At 35.4% G+C, this 22,957-nt stretch overlaps 2 protein-coding genes across 7 annotated transcripts in view; both read right to left on the reverse strand.

The window, feature by feature from the left end:
* Positions 1-891: 891 nt before the first annotated feature.
* LOC118262993 (retinol dehydrogenase 14-like) lies at positions 892-13,556 on the reverse strand. Its single transcript, XM_050697570.1, has 5 exons — positions 13,142-13,556; positions 11,134-11,369; positions 3,870-4,109; positions 3,507-3,579; positions 892-3,073 (listed from the first exon to the last, which is right to left on the reverse strand). Exons 1-5 carry the CDS (start codon positions 13,427-13,429, stop codon positions 2,903-2,905), a joined length of 1,008 nt encoding a protein of 335 aa, XP_050553527.1. The 5' UTR covers positions 13,430-13,556; the 3' UTR covers positions 892-2,902.
* An 831-nt stretch (positions 13,557-14,387) lies between these two features.
* Positions 14,388-22,957, reverse strand: part of LOC118263020 (serine/arginine repetitive matrix protein 2) — a 124,125-nt gene continuing 115,555 nt past the window's right edge. For 5 of the 6 annotated variants that reach the window (XM_035574758.2, XM_035574754.2, XM_035574753.2 and 2 more), the window contains 6 exons: positions 22,575-22,726; positions 22,020-22,228; positions 21,366-21,470; positions 18,952-19,130; positions 18,616-18,739; positions 14,388-18,214 (listed from right to left, as the gene is read on the reverse strand). In XM_035574758.2, the coding sequence (XP_035430651.1) occupies positions 16,998-18,214; positions 18,616-18,739; positions 18,952-19,130; positions 21,366-21,470; positions 22,020-22,228; positions 22,575-22,726 (1,986 nt within the window). In that variant the 3' untranslated portion in view covers positions 14,388-16,997. The remainder of the gene's footprint in view (positions 18,215-18,615; positions 18,740-18,951; positions 19,131-21,365; positions 21,471-22,019; positions 22,229-22,574; positions 22,727-22,957) is intronic. The other variant, XM_035574759.2, reaches the window with a different exon arrangement.

A 22,957-nucleotide genomic window follows, 5' to 3' on the forward strand; every position in this document is an offset into this window, starting at 1 on the left:
TTTCATATTGACATACATAGCTCAGTACCCTTACTACAAGTTTATTTTACGTTTAAAGTAATCGAAACGAGAGCGTGTTCGGCGCTCTGATTGGTTGGTTTATTCGAGCCAGCCAATCAGAGCACCGAACGCGCTCTCATTTCTATTACTTTAAACGTAAAGCAAACTTGTACTAAGGGTACAGATCGTTGCTAGCATATTAGCCTGAAGAAATGTAAGTACTTTTTTAATTCTATTATTCCATAGTACTTTTTCCTGGCCCTTGTAAAATTGCTAGAGTTAGAAAAATGCTTAATTTAAGTAAGTTAATTAATTATATTTAGAAGCGTGACTCTTGTTTGTTTGTATTGTTAAATGAAATTTAAATTTTAGATAGATTGTTAAAGGGAGCTTCGTTTAACCATTTTATTGCACATAGAATTGGGTGATTTGTACCTAAACATTGAGATTTGTTCACAAAACGTAAATGTTGATTGAAAGCTTGATATTTTACAGTCATGGTACCTATTAAATAAAGGGTTTGAAAATATACAAATGGTTTATTATGGTTCCTTATCCAATCCAACTATTTAATGAAAATAAAAATATCGTCACGCCTTTTATCCCCGAAGGGGTAGGTAGAGGATTTACGGCACTTAAATAAGAAATGATAATAACAAAATAATTCACTATAGAGAATCCAGTATTGTGCCAATGCGGAAAATGGATTTTCTTACATAAATATGTAACCTCACGCCTGTCTCCTATGGGAGTGGGCAGAGACTATTGGCGTGCCGTGCACGCCAATTGCTACGAATCTGACATACCTCTTTCGCTTTATGAAATTTCTTATACTTCAATAAGAAGAAATATATAAATGACTATAACACAAAATAAATAAAACAACAAAAACCCATTTTAAAATATATTATAATAAATATATTACATCTATCCACATTTTCTAGAAAGTTTCTAACCTACAGAAGAAATATATCTAACATATAGTTTAAACAACGACAATATCCAACTAAGTGAGATTATATAAACCTAGATATTATGCTTTACAGTACCAACAACCTATATAACAAACGCTGCCATTTCCAACGTAACATAGGCGTAACAGGGGTCTAGATACACTGGTCTATCTATCCTAGAACATTAATGGCACATGGGCATTAAAATATCTATAAATTAATCTCTATTGCTTATCTCGTATTACTTCTAGAAAGTTCTAGTTGATTGTACTCACTGATATGAAAGGTTTTGATTGAAATTTTATAATCTATCTACACTAATATGTAAAGCTGAAGATTTTGTTCATTTGTTTGAACGAGTTAGTCTCCGGATATACTGGTCCGATTTGAATAATTATTTTTGAGTTAGATAGGGCATTTATCGAGGTAGGCTATGAGCTATAAAACATCGCGCTATGACCAATAGGAGCCGAGTAGCGGGAGTAGCTAATAAAAGGTAAGTAAAGTTTGAAAATTTTGTTTTCAGGATGATTTTAGTTACGCCTATGCATATGACAGACTATAATAATCTAAAACATATTTAAGTAACTCATAAAACCATATTTAATGGAAGTAGGTGTACATACGTAAAAGTTTATTTATTATGATATGATAACAACAAATAATAATTTGGCAAAATGAAACCGGCGTTTTGTTTCTGTTCTTAACATAAACGATACAATAAGTCTTTAAGCGATTGTATGGTAATATTACCAATTTATAGTATAATTTTGGTATTGAAAATAATCAAGTAATGTGAAGAGACGTTCGTTCAAAGTCATCACAGTATACCAAGTACGAAAGGTCAATGACTTATAATATCGTTTAATTTTTACAAGACAATAATTATTCGATTTTTTTTCTTTACATGGAACATGAACAAAACGCAGATTTGCATAAAATATTAAGGTGCTGTTACACGACGCGTGATAGCGTTTTTTTTTTTATTTTGGCTCAGATCGTTCGGACTAGACAGTCTTCTATTTGGCATCCACGCTCCGTGACGTAAGGCTGAATTTATACTGGCGTGGATCGGAACAGACGCATTTTTGTACAAAATGGTCAAAGTCAAAGTGAAAATTATTTATTTCAAATAGACCAGTAAGGCAGTTTTGAACGCCAAAGCAAATATTACAATATAAAGAAAACAAAATGTCTATCTGTCGGTCAGTCCTCTAGTGAAGCTATTTACTCGTTCCAAAGTGTAGATTTCTATAGAGAAGAACGAGCAAGAAACTCCATAGGTTAAGAATATAATGATTGTGATAAACTCCTGTAAGACTACCGTCATTATAATTGGGTTTGGATATCGCATAATTAAATTAGTTATTATCCTCGGTAATGTTTTGTGTCTTCCGAGTTTTAAAACTATAATCTCAAGTAAGAAAATATGCAATACCATTATTCCAAACCACATGTTTCGAGTTAATTTAGTCACAGAGAGAGAGCGTGATACCACCATTTATATAACGCGTCGTATAACTGCATATTAACATTACTGTACTCTATTCGCGTTAACATTAGACATTTAAAACCTTTTTTACAGCCTGTACAATCGATTTCATGGCATTATAGAACGTAATTACAAAACCAACTATATACCGCAGCCATTTGTCATTTTCCAAACGCAATAAAGGTTAAAATCGGACGGCAAAAAGGTGAAATTCGGTTGAACGGATGGTAAAGAAGGTTTTCTTATGTCTAAACAGTGCCGGCGTTAGGGGGGGTCGTGATGGGCCGATGACCCAGGGCGACAAATTCTGAGGGGCATACATTGATATTGCTTCCCTCAAGTGGGCGCCACAATATTTTCGCCCGGGGTATCAGTGGCCCTTACGCCGGCACTGTGTCTAAAGTTATTTTGAACGGAGTACAGACAACTAAACAACTAAGCCTTCCTCATATTACGTTCATAGAGGTTTCCTAGCCTTCACCAACTCCTCGCTGACGTTCCATAACTTGGTCTCTACGTCCTTGTCGAAGTTGTACTTAGAATTGTACTCAGCACAGTCGCGGTAGAACTTACCCGTTTTACCTTCGATGCTGTGGTCTGTGGCGCAGAAGACTACTGTTTCTGAACCCTGGAAGAATAAAATAACATTGATTTTATTCATACACACAACGTATAAACCACGCTTTTGTTAAAGGGGGAACATCATCGAATGACTCCTCGCGTTTTGGGTTAGGCGCGAGCAAGTGTCAGACTCTTACTGGCTAAAAAATCACCCCGTTTCTACTCCTGCTTCGAGCCGGAACTCGGCAACCTGTTAAGTCTTCTGTGGCACCGTATCCAGCATCAGTTCTATTGGGACCCATCCGTGGTGGTCTGATGGCTCTTTGACCTCGGGCCATAAATTATGCTTAATTAAATAGTATTTTTTGTACGAAATAGATCCTTTTTAACCCCCGACGCAAAAGAGGGGTGTTATAAGTTTTTCTACAGAAAACGTGTTGGCATCTAGCTAATGGAATATGCGATGTATTAATAAGTTATTTTACTTAAAGAATACTTACTTGTTTAGCAGTCTTCATGAAAGCAATCAATATAGGCGCCATAAATATGTAGTGGTACCACTTTATTGAATACCTGAAAAATGTAAAAGTAAGTATTTATGAACAATGTATTAAGTTTTGGTGCTATTTCAATATTATGGAAAGCAGTATAATTTCTGCATAACATTATCACTGCATTATTTTCGAACAAATACGGATTTACAAACAAAACTTATGATAATTAGATTTAGATTTCAGCCATGATTGTCCCACTGCAGGGCAAAGGCCTCCCTACCCTCCTTCCTCTCCTCTCTGTTTAAAGCTTTTTGATAATGATAATTAAAATTTTCCAAATTATGAGAAGTGTATCGTTTCAAAGCTTACCTAAACAGATTGGTAGCGCAGAATCCAGGGCAGACCAGGTTGACATCAATGCCAGTGTTCCTCAAGTTGCACGCCAGCGCCCTCGCGAAGTAAGCGTTCATCAACTTGGAGTTGCTGTAGCCAGGGTTGTGGCGAGAACTGCCTCCCTTCTTCTTTGCTTGTTCAATTTCCTTCCTTATGTTGAGGTCGTCAAAGTTGATATTTCCGCGCTCATGCAGCGTCGAAGACACGACTACTATTCTGTAATGGATATAAATAATCGTATACACTAAACCTATTATTATTATACCTGACGTCCTCGTTGGTCGAGTGGCCGCAAGGGCGATTGCCGGACAAGGGGCCACTGGTTCGATTCCCGGGTCGGGCAAAGTATTATGAGATTTTTCGAAAAAAATTGTGCTACTAGCACGAAGTCTGGAATTGTTGCCAGCATATGGCAAAACGCTCACCCTACTGGATTGCTTACTGGAAAAATGTAAACCGGCACTGGAATGAACTGAATCCAGTAAGCATTCCAGTCCAGTAACTGGATTCGCGGTCTACTTTTCGGTCCAGTGCGATCAATCCAGTGCAACTGGAATAATGTAGACGACCAATCCAGTGCCAATCCAGTGCCATTCCAGTGCTGACGAAGTACACACGTGTTGGTTGTTTTTGCGGACTTTTTTGCGAAGAAAAAGGATTTAACAATGGTGAAGAAGTTATCAGAAGTTTTGGCAATCGAAACATACGACTGAGGCTTCTGTAACTATCTCCAGTAGTTAAAAAAGAAAGAGTGACTTCTAATTTTATTTTTGCGGGTATAGCATCTCTGAACAACGTATTCTTACGCTGGATATTAATAGATACTAATGATAACAGTTCTTTAAAGTTTTCTGCTATCATTCTCAGTGCCAGTCTATATTCATTGGGATCTTCTACCTTCAGTTGTTGCAAAAGCATTACTGACCCTCCTTTTTGATCTTTTTCGCTGATCCAATTTCTCACCCAAATCCGTTCCTTTTTTTTAGTTAGAGTGATTGAGCACGTTTAAAACATTTTCGAAACTGATCTCTTCTTGAAATCATTGTCACTGTAGTGGTCTCACTTCAACGGCTTCTAAATAACTGGAATAATGTAGACGAAAGATATCCAGTCCAGTAAGCAATCCAGTACTGGACTGGATCGCTGGACTGGAATAATGTAAACCGGGCATAACTGGCATTACGCACCGTACTGGCACCTCTGCCTACCACTTCGGGGATAAAAGACGTGACGTTGCATATACCTACCTATATAAATTATTCTGTTGTTGGGCGAAACAGTATATAAACATTATATGTACACGCAAGGTGGACGGCATTGATAAGATTATACTCAGAAGGTCAAGTTCATAATTAGTTAGCAAAACATTATCTATATACATTTTCGATTTAATGACATAGCGACATAGGTAATTAAAATATTTGTAAAACATATTTGTAATCGTACGATTTCCTTATGATCTTTTAAAAATAAAAAAGTTCTACCTAATGCAATGTAAATTCAGTCTAACATGATTTACTTTTAATGTGGCCTCGTTTAGTAAACTAATATGTTTTAGTTTTAGTGGGGCATAGATAGAGGTAAAGACAGAATGGGGCTGAATAGAGAATATTTTTAACCGACTTCAAAAAAGGAGGTTCTTCGTTTGACATGTATGTATGTATGTTTGTGCCCGATTATCTCGCGTTTGGCTGAACCGATTTTCATACGGTTTTCTGCATAGTATTTTTTTCAGACTTAGGAGAAGGTTTTAGGTATATTATACCTTATGCGCTCTAACAAGGTGCGGCTGACAGATTCAGTAACGTTTCGTATCACTCTTGAAAGTTGCTGCGATTTAAAAATTACGCCTTAATATTTTAGCTGTATCACATTCGTATTATGTTAAATCATTCGGAAGCGTAGTTAATTAAATTAAAACCAACCGGAATGTTCTAGTATTTAATTAAAATCTAATGAAATGAAAAATAAAGTAAAGTGTTATGCGTATAACGTAAAGCCATAGTCGTGTTTAGTGATGGGATGTACGGCTACGATGGATAGGTAGTCGATGTTTTTTTAGAATAAAAAACGAAAATCGTGCGTCGTTCAATTATCATTCTTAAAAAACCTTTAATTATGTGGGTAATCGGTAGGTAGACGCGGCTCTCTCTGCCCAAACCACAGTGACATTATCTGAGCAGAAATATGTAGTAGGCATTTTTCTAGACATTTCCGGCGCCATTGATAATGCGTGGTGGTACTTACTCTAACATATACAAACTAATATATCCTTGTTTTCTTTACGGTTCTGTAAAACTGAAACTCTGAAACACATCAGGGCTCGGTCATAAAATATTTATTTTGACAAGTATATACACGTAGTTAGACTGCACAACTAAATAACACACACATTTAATAAAAAAATTAAAGAGAATTAAATGTATGCTGCGAGTATCGATAGCGATAAAGAAAGATTTTTCTAATGTCCATCCCTAAATAGAGACGTCAACGTCATACTGGCATCTGTCAGCCGCACCTTGTTACAGCGTATAAGGTATAGTAAGGCATAGATTTTATAAGTCACCTGACTTATAAAATGGAGAGAGAGAGAATATATAAAACGGATAAGAAAATAGGAAGGCGGATCCCTTTTTAAAAAATATGTTTTATTTAAGTTTTTTTTTATGTTACACAATTTACACGTTCAGGTATCAAGTACTTAAATATTCAAATTATGAACATTAAAATGATATAATTCTTTAATTACGACTTTAACAACGAATTTACATGTCATGGTTAGGTAAATGTATGTAATTTAAATATAAACATAAACGTAACTCGTTTAGTAACTTAAAAAAGGAAGTTGATCATAAGTAGATAATATATTTGAATAATTATTATTTACATAGGTACATGTTAACTATTAGATAGCTAATAGTTATCAAAATATATCAAACAACCCTTCTTCTGGCGCAGTTGAGTAAAAAATTATTTAGATACAAATTAGGACTAAAACAGACGGATTTCATTTACGTAAAGAGCTTGTAACTGACGCAGTAGTTCATTGACTTCAGTCACAGTTATTTATTTTATTTATGTATTCCCGAGCAGCTACTATGAAAGTTTTAAAGATATAAACTCATGCGCATCTGTTGGGCTGTTGTTTATACCTATACTGGGGCCACCCAACTACTGTCTGAAAGTAGTTGAATCAGAAGGACAAGTAGTCAATCCGAATTTGTATTTCGGAGGGCTTAGTACGAGTATGTTTTACGTTTAACGAGACCGCGTTCGGCGCTCTGATTGGTTGGTTCATTCGCGCCGGCTAATCATAACAATTAACGCGCTCTCGATTCGTTTTCGTTCAAAACACAAAAAAGAACAGTTTCATATCTACAGTACTACAGGGGCCTTAGTCTGCTATTACAATTGTGTCAGAATGGTCAACCATTTTTTGGTGCGGGAGGGACGGAGCTATGTAGGTTGTATAGCTCCTTCCCTCTTGCATTGCTCAATGATCGACCATTCTGACACAATTGTAATAGCAGATTAAAGCCCCTGGTATCTAGGTACAAATTATCACAATAAAAAAATACGTAATTACAATAAAATTTATGTAATTTAATAGATATGAAAATGTTTTTTTTTTTGTGTTACCTATCTATTTAATTTCAATTAATTGTAATTACGTATGAATTTTTTATTATGATAATTTTCACGTAGAAACATGAAACAACAGTGATGATGATAAGATTATCTACCCGGTCTTATCAAACGTATGTTTACTGACATTTTGACCTCTGCTCCCATTTGTTTAGGCAATATGTTATATACCGTAAGTCAGCAAGATTTTCAAGACCAATTCCTCTCAATTGAATAGTGAATGAGAAAGGTGTATTAGACGTAAGAGCCTTGTGAGTCGAAGGCTCCATGATACGATTATCTTAATCAAAAGGTACCTATACAAGTTCTCAACTGAGTCAAAGGTAGTGCCAAAAATCATTGTTACCTGGCTTACGGTCTATTAGTCATGCAGGTAATAATAAATTAGTAGGCAAGTAGACTTATTCTGAATCCTATATTTATATTTACATTGCCAAATTGTAATAAACGCTTTTCTCAGCAGTTGAATGATTCTTAGACTGAATATCAAGTTGGACTTCTGAACAAAATATTTTATTATAACCCTGACCAGACGAGAGTACGTGTTTGTTTATTTATTATCAAAACCGAGTATTGTGGGCTATCTAGAGGGCTTCTGGTGCCTCTGTCGTTTATACGTTGATTGATAAAATACAACACGTATAGGTATAGGGCTGCCTCTCCACTGGAGCGGAGAAACTGAGAAATATTAACCAATAAGATTGCCCAAAATCTGACCACGAAAGAGGAGACTTTTTAAAATCCTATTAGTTATTTTTTTCCGTTTCACCGCTTCGTTGGACTGGCAGATTAATATCATATTAAACCTGTATTATTCATAAGAAGAACAACAAAGCTTAAATTTTCCGGATCGATTCACATTCACAAAGATAATTGCCTAGGTACCTACCTATTCTAACATAGACTTGTCTAGATACTATTATAATATACCTACGATGTTAATATGACGCCAGTGCAGTAAATACATTTAAATTAAACATAATGACGTTCAAAGTGCATCAATCCACACTAATGCAAATTAAATGCACGCGTGTTCGACTTATAATCAATAATTAATTCATTGATTATAATTATTTATAGAATAATACGGATACAGATTGAATATACAACAAAATTATTAAATAACTTATAGTTTACTAGCGACCCGCCTCAGCTTCGCATGGGTGCAATGGTGATATATTATGCATGTATACATATAAACCTTCCTCTTGAATCACTCTATCGCATCGAAATCGGTTGCGAAGTTTTAAAGATTTTAAGCATACAAAGGGACATAGGGACAGAGAAAGCGACTTTGTTTTATTACTATGTAGTGATAACCTTTATTGCTTTGGACAAAGCATAAATGCATCATAAATATATCACATTGCATTTATATATTTATTACACAATATTTATTTATTTATTACATAGTATTATGTTTATTTCTCATATTATTATAGTAGGTACATTTAAATGTACTTTGTAAATTTTATTGTCAGTTGAATTTCTTTTTTTTCTCTCTCTCTTATAGTGTTTATATTTTCCCCCTTTTGCATTATGGTACACACGCTACCCATTCCAAGTTCATTTAAAAAAAAAAAATCCATCCAAAGGTTGTCTGGAAGAAATTGCCGTGTGTGATAAGACTGCCCATTGTTCTCAAATTACTATTAATTACAATGTAAACGTATTTTATGTATGTGTGCAATAAAGTATAAAATAAATAAATACAGCTTATGTTCTAACTATTACCTAACTCCTATTAGTCGATTAGGGTTACGCATTCAAATGTAAACGAGTCAATAGAGCAGCTACACGTTACACGTGCGTTTCATAACTATCCCTGACCTAATTACGATTATGGCAGCTAAATCCAAGGAGAACCGCCAAATACGCAGGAGATATTGTAGCGGAAAGCGTCAATAAACATGTGAAAGCACTTGTGTTTAAAATCATGAACTGAATTATATTGTAGCGCAAACAAAATAGGAAACTGTTTTAATTTTATCTTTTTTATGGTATAAGCCGGTTAACGAACAGACAGGTCACCTGATGGTATTGATGATAAGAAATCGCCCCCACCCATGGACACCCGAAACACCAGGGGCGTTACAAGTGTGTTGTCTTTTGGGGGTTAGGAATTTAAGGGTTGTTGGGAAATCGGGGATTGGGAAGATTAGGAAGAAGGTAATTGGGGGAAAAATCGATGCTCATTCAGTTGTTATCGCGAAAAGAGTTCTAACTTCCGTACTCAGAATCATGTAATAGTTACCTTACCTAGTCCTTAGCAATTGTTTTCGGACCAAATCGTTACTAAGAAATAGTTTAAGTAAGCATTAAATGGCTCTGAGTGCCAGTAAATGTATTGGAAGAGTGAGATAATAAACAATTCTAATCTTATTCCATTTCATGTTAAAAGAACGTTGCTATATACTAGTCAGGTAATTGATAGTAACTATTAATAATCTTATTAGGTGTATATTGAAAGTAATGACTGTCACTATGATTGATATAGTTGTTATCATATAGTTTTCAAAAGTTATATTTTAGTGATTACTATAATTATGTGTAAAACTATGTAGATAATAAACAGATTTATTATCTAATAAAACTGTTATAGGAATTCATAGATTAGGGAGCTAATTAGGTGATTATTTTTTAGAACTAAATAGTTGTTATTTATATAATCAATGTACTATATCACTAACAGATTACACAACATGAAAACTAGAAGCTACCTACTTCAACAATGGGCTCGCTGTCATTGCAACGGTAAGTCCCCTCTTTGAGGAGTGGCTAGAGAGGCGCCACGGCGTCCTCACCTACCGCCTGACGCAGGTGCTTACCGGACATGGAAGCTTCGGTAAGTTCCTGTTTCTGATTGGGCGGGAGGAATACGCCCGGGTGTCATCACTGCGAAGACCGCCCGGAGGACACGGTGGAACATACGCTTGCGGTCTGCCCTGCGTGGGCTAAGCACCGCCGTGTCCTCAGGGATGTGGTCGTCGACGGCGCCTTCTCGCGTCCGGCACTGATACAAGCTATGGTGCGGAGCGAGGGGGACTGGGATGCCGTCTCCTCCTTCTGCGAAGCAGTCATGCTAGCTAAGGAGGAGGCGGGGCGCGTTAGAGAACGAACCTCCTCACGCCCCAGCCGTCGCGAGAGACACTCCGGGCGTCGGGGATCGCGCGACGATCTCCGGCCACCGTAAGTGCGGGTCTGCGGACGGTGAGCAAGGGTAGCTCGCCGCCCGACCAGAACCAGACCCGTGCGTGCGGCGCGTCGCGTTCTGCGCGCGCCTCAAAGAGCCATCAGACCACCACAGATGGGGCCCAGTAGGGCTGATGCCTAATCCGGAGCTGCGGACTACCTAGCGGGTTTACCGGGGCTCCGGCTCGACGGGCAGGAGTAGGAACGGGGTGGTTTTTAGTCAGTAAGAGTCTGACACTCCCTCTCGCCTCGCCCAAGGCGGGAGAAGTCATTGGATGATTTTCCACCCTCAAAAAAAAAAAAAAAAAAAACCTACTTCAACAAGAGAATTATTTGAACAAATAGAAAAGGGAAAGGTGTTAAAAAGAACAGCCTAGTTTATATTAATGAGGTTGCAACATACCTGCTTGGTGTAGCTCTCTTTAAAAGGTCCATTAATAAGTTGGTAAGATAGAAGTGGCCCAGATGATTCACACCAAAGTGTATTTCGAATCCCTCCTTAGTTTTAAGGTCCTGGTTCAAAGGTACTACAACGCCAGCATTGTTGATAAGTACATCAATCTTGTGGAACCCTGCCTTTACAATTTCTACAAACTTTTCTATGGACTCAAATGATGATAGGTCTAGCTGCATGGGAATCTGAAAAAGAAATATAATTTATAACTATAATATGAAAGAAAGAAAGGAAAACAGTTTATTTGCACCATTGTGTCTGAAATATTACAGGCAAAACAAGAAAATAAATAAAGTAATAGATAATTAACACGAAAAAGGCCAGTACATATGTATTATATTATATGTTTTGTAGTTATGAATTTATAAAACTAATTAACATTTAGATTAGACAAAGATTTAAACACATATAGGTACATTATCTTTTTATCAAAAACTAACATTAAATAATATTACGTCATCTTATATATTTGTTCACCCACTGTTCTGCTCCTACTGATCATAACGTGATGTTTTATGGCTTATAGCCTTCCTCAATAAATGCACTATTCAATACAAAAATAATTATTCAAATCGGACCAGTAATTCCAGAGATTAGCACATTTAAACAAAAAAACAACCTCTTCTGTTTTGAATATTAGTATAAATAAATAAGTGCAGTGTATTTTTAAATTGTTGTTATTTATTACTATAATTATATCTTTAATATTAATGAAACATTATAACTAAACTATTAGGTAGCAATGGTTTATTTTTATTAGTAACTAGTTGGCCTTCTTAATGCCTACAAACAGAATTTTATTACCAAGTCTTTCAATTACTAACCAGGTTTTATCATACATATACAAAAACACATAACACCTTATAAAATACATGTTTACTGTGCAATTCTTTGACGTAATAGTTACATTCAAATGCAATTATAACAGGCAAAATTATTAACCTATCTTGATCAAGATCAAAATCTCTACAATACAATACAATTCAAGGTCAAAAATCAATCTTAATGTTTAGATTTTGGGTTGAGATTGGTTTAAAAAATTATTTCAGCCCAGTCCTGATACAGAACCAACACAACAACATAAACTGAGAAGTTAAGTAATGTTTACTATTGTATGAATCAAATAATATCATCTTATTAATTGACAAGTTTATAATAAACAAGTATTGATAACCTGTTGGAATGCCAACAACTTAATACATTGCCTCTCTACAATTTAGGTACCACTCATATAAATAATTATAGCAGATAGTTGAGATAAGTACTTGTTAGTTTAAAAACCTATTTTAGTGAGTTATTTTACCAAATTATTGTTATTATTATTTTTTTTGGTTTTTGGAATTAGTGACTTCATTTTCTTATCACATTAACTTATTCTTAATGACAAAATAAATTTTCATCAATATTTACAACAATAACTCAGATGAAAAATTGTACTAATGAATATTGAATTATATTCTGTACATTTAATTACATAAGGTGCATTTTGGGATGTAGAGCACTCAGTTTGAGTGGCTTGAAGAATTTGTAGGACACGGGAGAGGTCTATGTCTGCCTCACCTTATAAAATAATATTAAGCATATTTCTAGGTATGTATTTTATATTCATTTCTACACACAAAACTACTACTACATAGCAACTTTACCACAAACAACATTTTCATTGAAATCTTATCATTTTGAATGATGCAACAAGTTATCAACAAACATTTCATCTGCACACTTGATCATCTAATCTCAAGAGATTACAAACAAGTGCTTGGAAAAATTATTGTATAACAATAAAAAAATATTGTATAAATAACAATAATTTACACATTCATGATTTATATCACTAGTCGCGGAACTTTTTGCAGCACTATTTTAAAATGATGTCAGCTAATAAAAATAGAATACAGATTCAATTTGAATCAAAGGAGAAAATAATATAAAAAAATATGTTATTTCTTTCACTCACCATTTCCCCGCCAAGTGGTTGTTCTTTGCGAATAAGAGCGATGGCCTCCTTGGCTTTAGCAATGTCCCTGCACGCGAATATCACTCGCCCCTTCCTCCTAACCAAGGACTTGGCAGTTTCATACCCTATGCCACTGTTTGCTCCCGTTATAAGGAAGGTTTTCCCTCTCAAACATGTATTGCTCACACAGCTAGCCCATTTCCTGGACCTCCACTTGCGAAGCAAACCCAGCGCCACAATAACTGAGATTGGCACCGCCGCAACGTAAACAACAGTTGACGGCACCATGCTTACGAATAATTAACAACAAAAAAACACAACTGATTCCCGATAATTCACTTGGAAGCGTTACAAAATTACAGCACAACTTTTTAGCCGTCCGTATCCGTATTTTGCACGAATTCAAATGTCAGTTAATGTCATAATAATGTCACTCGGTCAAAGGTCAAAAACTTTATTCGTTCAGAAATGTGAACAACGACGCAATGATATTCTCGATAGCATGACCGATGTGTAAATAAGTAAACAATATTTATTTACGTTTTAAAATAATTAAGACGTAATTTAAACTTACAGAAGGTGATTAGAAGTACATAAAGACAATATATAAAACAAATTAATTAAATAATAGTGGGATAACTTGCATTTAGATAACTTAGTTAGAATGTCGAGAATTTCATGCCACATTAATTATCTATTGAAGTGGCGCCAATCGAAGCGCGCCAAATTTAAATCATTCTAAAATTAGGATTTTTAAAATAAATTATTTTAATAGTTTTGTTTATTTAGATTGAATCATTGAATGATTTGAAAGTGTATTAATTGTGAAACATATGAAATATGTATCCGTAAACTTTTATGGAATATAATTTTCATTATTAGGTATGTTTTAACTTAATGTTAAAAAGAATTCTTACATTGAAATTCTAGTAGAAAGTAAATAGATAAGTAACTAAATATGACCATATTTAGATTCATAGGTATGTAGAGTTCGTAATTGGAATAGCTTGTATGTGATCTTCTCTCATATTATGGGACCCGTGTCATGGGAACTACATATCTATACAGATCCTTATGTTACAACTTGCTAATAAGTTGTGATATGAATATTCACAAAATATGGTATCGGGTACCAAATTCTATGTTTGTGCCCTGTTACGTGCTTGTTTAGGAAGGCTTTTAGATATTATTAATGTTGGGAGAGACAGTTCGTTACTTCAGTATAATATAAATGAAATAAAACAACTTTTAATAGCTGGGCCGTTTATTTGAAATACATAAGGGACAACTAGATAAAACATCTGGATTCCAGACTATGAAAAACAATTGATATGGCAACATTATGAATATAATAATGTATGAAAATCTTTATAGGCGTTTACAAGTAGGTAGTATAGTAGATAAGTTTTAAAATTGTCTAAATTATAATTTAAATATAGAATTATAGAAAAACGTTAATGAGCGTTAGTTTACATACATAGGTAGGTCAAGACATTAATTTTTTAATCGCATCATCGTGGGCCTTTTTTTAGATTTAGTATAGTAATAAAATATGTTTTTTTCAACACATAAGTAGTCTTAGGTATTGATGATATAAAAAATACATATTTATGTTGCCCGAATTTTGAAGGAACCACGGAAAGGTACCCTAGGTATATACTGATTATTGGAAAGGTTGATACACCTACTGATTTTCATCAACTGCGAGAAACGCGTACAAGAACTACTTAAATATAAAAGGGATGATGGATGAGGCATTTATATATCGACAGTTTGGGTTTAGATGCAGACAACACAACATTTATAGGTTTTTATTACTAAGGGTTGCCTCGTTTTGCGATCAAACTTAATCTCGAAGTTTACTGAGACCGATGACAGTCTTACTGCCGATCTCAATCCAAATTCTTTAGATTAAGATCGATTTTAGTTCATTGAGATCAGTTATTGAAACTGGTAGTTAGTAAATTAGGATTGATGTTATGTCCATTTGTCCAGTAACTTAACGATTTTTTCAGCCGTAGTTTAAAGTTTGCGTTTTTTTCAGGAGAAAATCTATTTGATCGCAAAATGAGACAGAATCGATAAACATTAAACACATCTTGTCTTTTTTTATCACATAACAACAATATTAAATAATTACACATTATTACAGCTTAGTCACCACAGAGAATGCCCGTTTTGGAAGTTTATTTGTTACCAGCGCCGCATCTGAGGGAAATTCAGTCGTTTTTCATTACGAATAAGATACATTTTTATTTATTCATGATTTTATGTAAAAACATGATTTACATTCTTTGCAATATTGAAACGTATTGCGTTATGTGATTAGGTGTATTTTCCTTTACCAAAAACAACGGAATTTCTCTCAGGTCCTCCATACTTTATCAGAAATACTCACTTCTTTAGCTTCTTTTTATATTTGGAAGTACATATATTGAGATGTTTAACACTTAAAAGTTATATTTTTACTGTTCAAGCATGTTTTCTCGTTTTATATTGGCACCATATTTCTTTTTAAATTACAATATTATTTATATTTGTGCCTTTGAATGGTTTAATGGAATGTAAAGGGTTAGCAATATTTGACACTTGCATATCCACACTGTCCGCTCTCGTTCCAGTCGATGAGTAAAACTCTACTTGTGATGTGACGTAGACAATACACACTTGGTACTTTTGTTCTATTGAAGATACTAGGTATGTAAGAAAGAGATAGATGAACTGTTGTATAATCTCTTCCAATAAATACGTCACATCACTTTAAAAGTGTGAGCCATTTTGTTATTCAAAACAATTAGACTCGTACACAACAAAAATATTTTGCTAAAAATACCTAAACGTGTAAATTTTCCATTAAAAAAATCTTAATTGAATCATCTATCTAAAGACAAAATACTAGAATTGTTTTATTTTATTTGTTATTAATTCTCACTAGTCGCTCGCATGCATTATAAGCTTACGTTTTGTATAAAAAACACTTTTTTTCTGAATAATAAAAAGCATACTCCATCTCTTTTTAAAAAAATCTTAAATACACCCCTCTGTGCCAATAAAGGCTTTGCAATAAATATAATTTTATAATTTAAACTATTGTCAAAATTGTAGAAACAATCTCTAAATCCTTAGAATAAAAATGTACTTTTATAACACACGTCACAACGTCTTATATTTTTCTTAAATTAATATTTATCTAACATAAGTGCACATTTAGTAACGGGAAAGTAACAAGAGGTAAATATGGAATAATATAATATGTATAATTAATATAAGCACTGCTCGGGACATGCCATATTTGTTATATTTGGGGATATAGTTTCAACTAACTTTGTTCAAAAAATCCATAGTTACCTACTCCTACAAAATTTTCTGATACCATTTTCTACAAGCCAGCAGATACATTACTCTTTTAAATCTCTTAATATTTTGTACAAAGTTAGTAAAACTTTATTTTACACGCGTCTTAAATAGCTTTTTTTGCTTCTGACTTGTAAGACATATTTCAACATCTTGCCACAATTAATTCAAGTACTTACTTAGGTATTTATTTATATTGAAAAACCATGCGCAGTTTTAAGACGCGTTATTTATAAATTAGCACGTAGCATCATATATTTATCTAAAATAATAATCATAATACAATTTTAAGGGCACATTAACATTACTTTCATTTCACACACGAGATTCATATTCGGAGATTAAAATTTAAATAATATTTAAGAAGAACTGGTACTGGGAAATACATCATCACCAATAACCATAATGTCTTTTTCATTGCTACCATTGTCGGTAGATACCAGGTATGTTACCTGCCTTTAATAGCGGCATATTGTAACGACCTACGTTTTATACGACACTCTCACATGGGAGTAGACAGCTGGTGTCGTGACCGGTCTACGCCTACGTCTACTGTTGTTACTTTACCATCTACAGGTGTTACGCTCTCTACTTCACTGTCCGGCATGATCACACACATGAATGACTTCCCGCTTGTCACATCTTTCGGATAAATGGTCATCGGTATAAACCTATCACTCGTACCGTCCACGTACGCCCCTAATCTCGAGTAGACCTCAGGAAAATGCTTTTTCAAATTCACTCCTCTACTTTCGAGCTCTTTCGATATGTTTTGGAAACATATTTGTCTAAACTTGTGCGCTGTTGCTGCATTTTTCTCCCCCGCGTTACTTAATTTAGAAGTCAGTATGAGGGTTTCTCTATCTTCTGGCGTGGACTTGCTGTCTCTTCTATGTCGCCTTCTATTTTGTTCTTGTATGGCGGCGGTAACCGTTTTACTGAGACGTAATTTGGCACATCTCGAAACCATCTGCCTTTCCCATTTGACGGCACCTTTTGTCGGCACTTCACTGATAATACACACAGCCACATATAAAATTACTCTCGTCTCAGGATTGTAAGCTTTACAAAGTTTGACTACTTCAGTGTATAATTCTACACCCATTTCATTCGGCTGAAGAGACGTCCACTTCATAAATTCTGGTTCACTTAGATACTGGAAGCCGTGCGTGGTGAACTTTTCCGCTGCTTCTGGACTTGTAAAGAATACTTTAACAACACCTCTTCCGAGGGCTAGGTAGCCTTTGTGAGCTATGGTGCTAATTTGATGCAAAGCGTCGGCGTCTTCCTTGGCTGCTGATATAATTTGTCTGCACAGAGTGCTCGCACGAGTATGTAAACAAACTTTTCTATGTTTTTCCCAATGTGCCCTGCGGCATTCCTTTGAGCAATACATCGTGGTGCAATTATGGCAAGTCTTGTAATGTCGTTTGGCATCGGGGTATGGGGCGCGAGATGGACATTTTGGATATTTACACTTGACGAAAGCTTCGTCAGTACTATTTTCAGTCTGCAAAGAAGCCAGGGAAGCTCTGGAATCATGGTGAGTTAAGTGAGCATCGGTAGGGCGTAAGGCTGCGGCATCGAGGCTGGTACGCCGGTCGAGAGACACACTGGTTTGGGCAAAGGGCTCACTTCTCCTTCGAGAGTGCTCACCTTGCACCGAACGCGGCCGTCTCGTCTCTTGCATGGTGCCAAGATTATCAACTGTATCCTTGCCTGAAATTGTAAAACACATCAACTTTATTTTTATTCAATTTGAAGCCATCTTCCTTATGCTAGTGGTTTAACATCGAGATATCTAGTAAGACTCAGAACCAACGTGTAAATAACACCGGAAAATCAAAATAACAACCATGCCGCGGAGGACATATCATGCTGCCTAGTCATTAAACAACAAGGTGAGATGGAAAGATAACCATTTACACAATACGCCTAGACACTAGACTGGATACCTGGTAAATCCGGCAGATAGCGTAACAGATAGATATTTATAATAATGAGCATAAACAGTTGAGTACTTGTGCTTAGTGTGAAACTAATATGGACCTAGTATTTTGTGAAGGAGTGATAATGTAATAGAAAAATTGGAACGGCTCAGACTTACATATCGTTCCTACCTGGTCGGTCGTGTTCGGGGCTGTCCGTGATAGAGCTGTGCCCTTCGCTGGGGGTGCCCAGGAACCGCGAGGCGGGGGAGGCGCTGCTATGCCCGCTACTGGCCAGTTGTTCGTACCGAGGACTCTGAGGACGGTTATTTAGGACTGGTAGGACTATTTTGGGTATTCTACCAGTGTCAATTTTCTCAAAGGAATTTTAATATCGCGTTTTATTTGTACAAGTCCATTCATCATTAATATAGACAATGTATTTAATTTTGCGTCTACCAGTAAAATGTAGTGTGTATCTTTGAATTAATCCTGATTTATTAGTAATCAGTAAAAAAGTGCATATACCTTGCCACCCATCAAATAATAGGGACTTGAAGCCTTCCTAGGGCTGGGCTGAGGCGTTGGTATCCTCGCCGGCTGTGACGGCAACCCCAAGAGTGAGTCCAACACGTCTTCAAGAGTAGTGGAGCCAGGAGACGGCCGTGTGATACCTAAGTTCAGGGAACGTTGGGAATCTTGCCAGTCTGGAAGTCGGTATCAATGATTTATTAGAATGGACGAAGGACAGGCACCTATTTCGCGAAGACAATTTTGCACATTCATTGCTTTTGTAACATTTACCTATTTGTGGCGGGGTTGAAGCGTTGAACTTACCTTGTACTATGATTACTATGACTTATATTTCTGTTGAAGAATACCAGGAGAATCAAGCGAATTGAGTTTTGATCTTTTTGTAGCCTGATTCGAGATATTCTCTTTCATTTTGTCCGAAACGTATTAAAATAAATAATAAGTACATAAATGTGCTGTAATAGTTAATTACGAAAAGCTGTGAATAATGCCAATAATGTTGCTTGACTTCCTTAAAAAGCAATAATAAATGATAACATAAATTAAAGTCACGTACACAGAAATAAAAATAAAACAAAACACATAAAATAAAAATGAATATATTCAATAATCATTATGATTAAAACGTAACTAAAAGTACAATATTGAAATGATAATGAAGACAATATTGTGTCTCCGTCATTAACATGAATAAGGTACCGAGATTCTAACATACAAATATTATACCCTATAACTACGTATTGAAATTACATTTTCTTTTAGGTACTTTTATATTTGGAATTTAAGGAATTGTAGAGAGCTGCAGTAAAAGCTAGTATGACATTTGCCGCCATTTTAATGTTATAAAATCTAGGCGGCCATTATAAAATAGTCATAGACATTTTATTTTTTTTATTTTATAACATCCTTAATGTCGCCTATAGTTCGTGACGCTTTCGTAGTTCGGCGGTGCGAATTTTGAACGCAAAAATTATCTTGTATTTTCTAACCTAATCAGAACCTGTATAATTTACTTAGGAGCTTTGCCCCAACATAAATTACGAGGTGATTTAAGTAGAAGGAACTTGAAATTTACTAGATTTCAGACTTATACCGTCACTTCTCACCACCACATCACATTATGGTTCTGATAACTGTTGGTAATATTTAAAAATATATTTATAAAATATTATGTGAACAACATATATTTTCACGTTATTCAAATATTTTGTGACATTTATTAAAGCCTGTGTTTACGAATTTAGAACTGAAATATAGATTTGGAAGCAGATAAAAATTGTTTTAGCACCTAAAATAAAACATAGCAACATAATATTTTATTTACAAAACTATTTATATTAACTAGCCATTAAACTAATTACTAGAGATTTGCATTAAAATAAACACACAAACAAAAATAATTTAATCTGTACATCGGACGAAATTATTACTAAAAGATATTACTGGTTCGTGTCAGATTACTATGGAAATTATAATTATGGCAATATCTAAAACAAAAATAAAATCTTAACTATGACTATTTCATTTATAATCATATATTTCATTTAGGTACCAGAATTTATTAATGGAAACTGTATTTCCGTAACAATTATAATAAAATTATAAAGAAAATCTTCTAAAAGAAATGCATCAATAATAAACATTGCATTATATTAATGTACCTTTCATAATTTTTATGTTCACGGTATAATAATAATGAACTAGGCGGCTGTCATATACCATACATAATAATATCGGTAAGCTGCAACATTGCTTTAAACTCGTAGGTCAATTCACCGCCATAATGACATAAATTATAAAGCTGCGTGTGACAAACACATAAATTAAAAAGTAAGCGTCTACAAGCGAGTGCTCTTTTACAACGCAAAAATTAAAAACAATTTTAAACAATAAATTGATAACGGGAGTCCAAAAATAGTGCATAAATTGACACAAATAATAATTAATAATATAATAGGTATAATAATGGTCCTGAGTCTTACACACAGTCTATAAAGCTCTATTACAAATAGGTCTTCACAAAATGAATTCGTTCACTTCTCTAGAACTGAACCAGTTCATTTCACAAATAACTAAATACACAGAACAGCACAAAAATTAACGCACAGAGTATTAACGTAACATAAAAATTAACAAAGTGTTGACACTGCAGGTTCGTTATCTTAAAACATAAATGCAAATTTCATGATTTTTCGCAACTATCAAATTCTGTATCGAAAGAACTTGGAAGTTCAAAAACATTGGGTTGGTTTGTCCCAATGGTATGTGAAAACCACGGGTTGCGTTCGTCGTGTCGAATAGTTTCGATGCTAGCATATGAAATGCTGCTTAGACGGGAATGTGTCGTTTGTAGTGTAGTGGAACCTGCAGTGTATTTGGTGGAGTGGTGAGTGGTCACGCTCGCTCACCCGGCGCGGCGCGGTGGTCGAGGCGCAGGGACGACGGCGGCCGCGGCTGCGTTACGGTCTCCGACACCACCAGCGGCGTCTGCGGCGATTCCAGCGGTTTCGTACCTGAAACGTACACACGTACGATTTAATTTACCAGTAGAAAATTTAAAGAAATTGAAAATGAGTCATTCGCCATTACGTCTAACGACAAGAGAATCAATATACTTTTCTGACAAGAGTTAAAGGTATCTAATAATAAACGGATATTAGAATGGTATTTTCCAATAACCATTTCGGTTGACATAAAATAACTGCATCGGTTACTTTGTTCGAAATCGTGATCGTGACAGCAAAGCTTATTGTCAGCATTGTTGAAGAATAGTTAACATTACAGTAAAGCTGAAGGTTGTAATGTTTCACGAAACAGGTCAAATAGAAATATTGTTACTGTATAACCGAGTACTCACGAAACTCTAACAAATTAGGTAGATTTTTATCAACACGTAAAGTTGAATGGAGGTTATGAGCTCAAAATTTTAAGTTGGTAAAACTAGACGATTTATAATAGCTTCTGTCAGAATTTTCTAACTAATTTCCTTTCATCACACTACCACTGTATTCCGTTCATGTACAACTTTATAAAGAATTCTTATTACATAAAATTTTGCTTACCAACAAAGGAGCTCTCGAGCCAATATAACTTCTGACTGGACCTTGGAGACGGTTGCCTGTCGATGTCACCATTGGCCGGTTCCAACCCTGACACGTAGTGTACTATCGCTGATGTCACTTCCTTGATCGAAGTCTGGATCTCTTCTGATGCTTTCGACGCCTCAGACGCCTCTGATTTCGGTGTGGACTGGAGTAACGAAGATGCTAGCCTGGAAAATTGATGAAAATATGTGAATGTTTTGCTAATAGACCCTTGTAAAAACTTGACAAGATTTCTAATTGCAGTTTCTCACATTTAGGTGGATATTGAAGGGTCCCAGTAGGGCTGATGCCTGATCCGGAGCTGCGGACTACCTAGCGGGTTCACCGGGGCTCCGGTTTGAAAAGCAGGAGTAGGAACGGGGTGGTTTTTAGTCAGTAAGAGTCTGACACTCCCTCTCTCCTCGCCCAAGGCGAGAAAAGTCATTGGATGATTTTTCCCCCTCAAAAAAAAAGGTGGATATTGAAACCTTTTTTTTATTTTATACAGCTTTAGGGTTATTCAGATGTTCTTACCTCTCATGTGGTGTTCGCGGTGTGCTGTTGAGCCGCTCCTGACTTCTCCAGCCGAGGTAGGGCTGTCGCGCGCTGAATGAAGAACGCGCTGAGGGCGAGCACAGAGGACTAGTGCCCCTGATGCTGCTTCGTGTTGACGAGCACGGGGATGTCTGCACAAAGAAAAAAAGTTTAGTACTTTTGTTACAGATTTTGAAAATGTAACTCTAGTAACATGTTACAGTTGCTAGAGATATGAAAATGGAGATATAATTTCCTATTCTTTATATAATTCTTTCATGTGACAATCATCTGAAGAAGAAACTTGAAGCTTAAAAGCACTCTTTGTATGACTACCTAGAATATGTCAGATCAATATATCAGATAAGGGAACACTTAAATTG

The sequence above is a fragment of the Spodoptera frugiperda genome, chromosome 12 (assembly GCF_023101765.2).
Source record: "Spodoptera frugiperda isolate SF20-4 chromosome 12, AGI-APGP_CSIRO_Sfru_2.0, whole genome shotgun sequence".
NCBI classification, from domain to species: Eukaryota; Metazoa; Arthropoda; class Insecta; order Lepidoptera; family Noctuidae; genus Spodoptera; species Spodoptera frugiperda.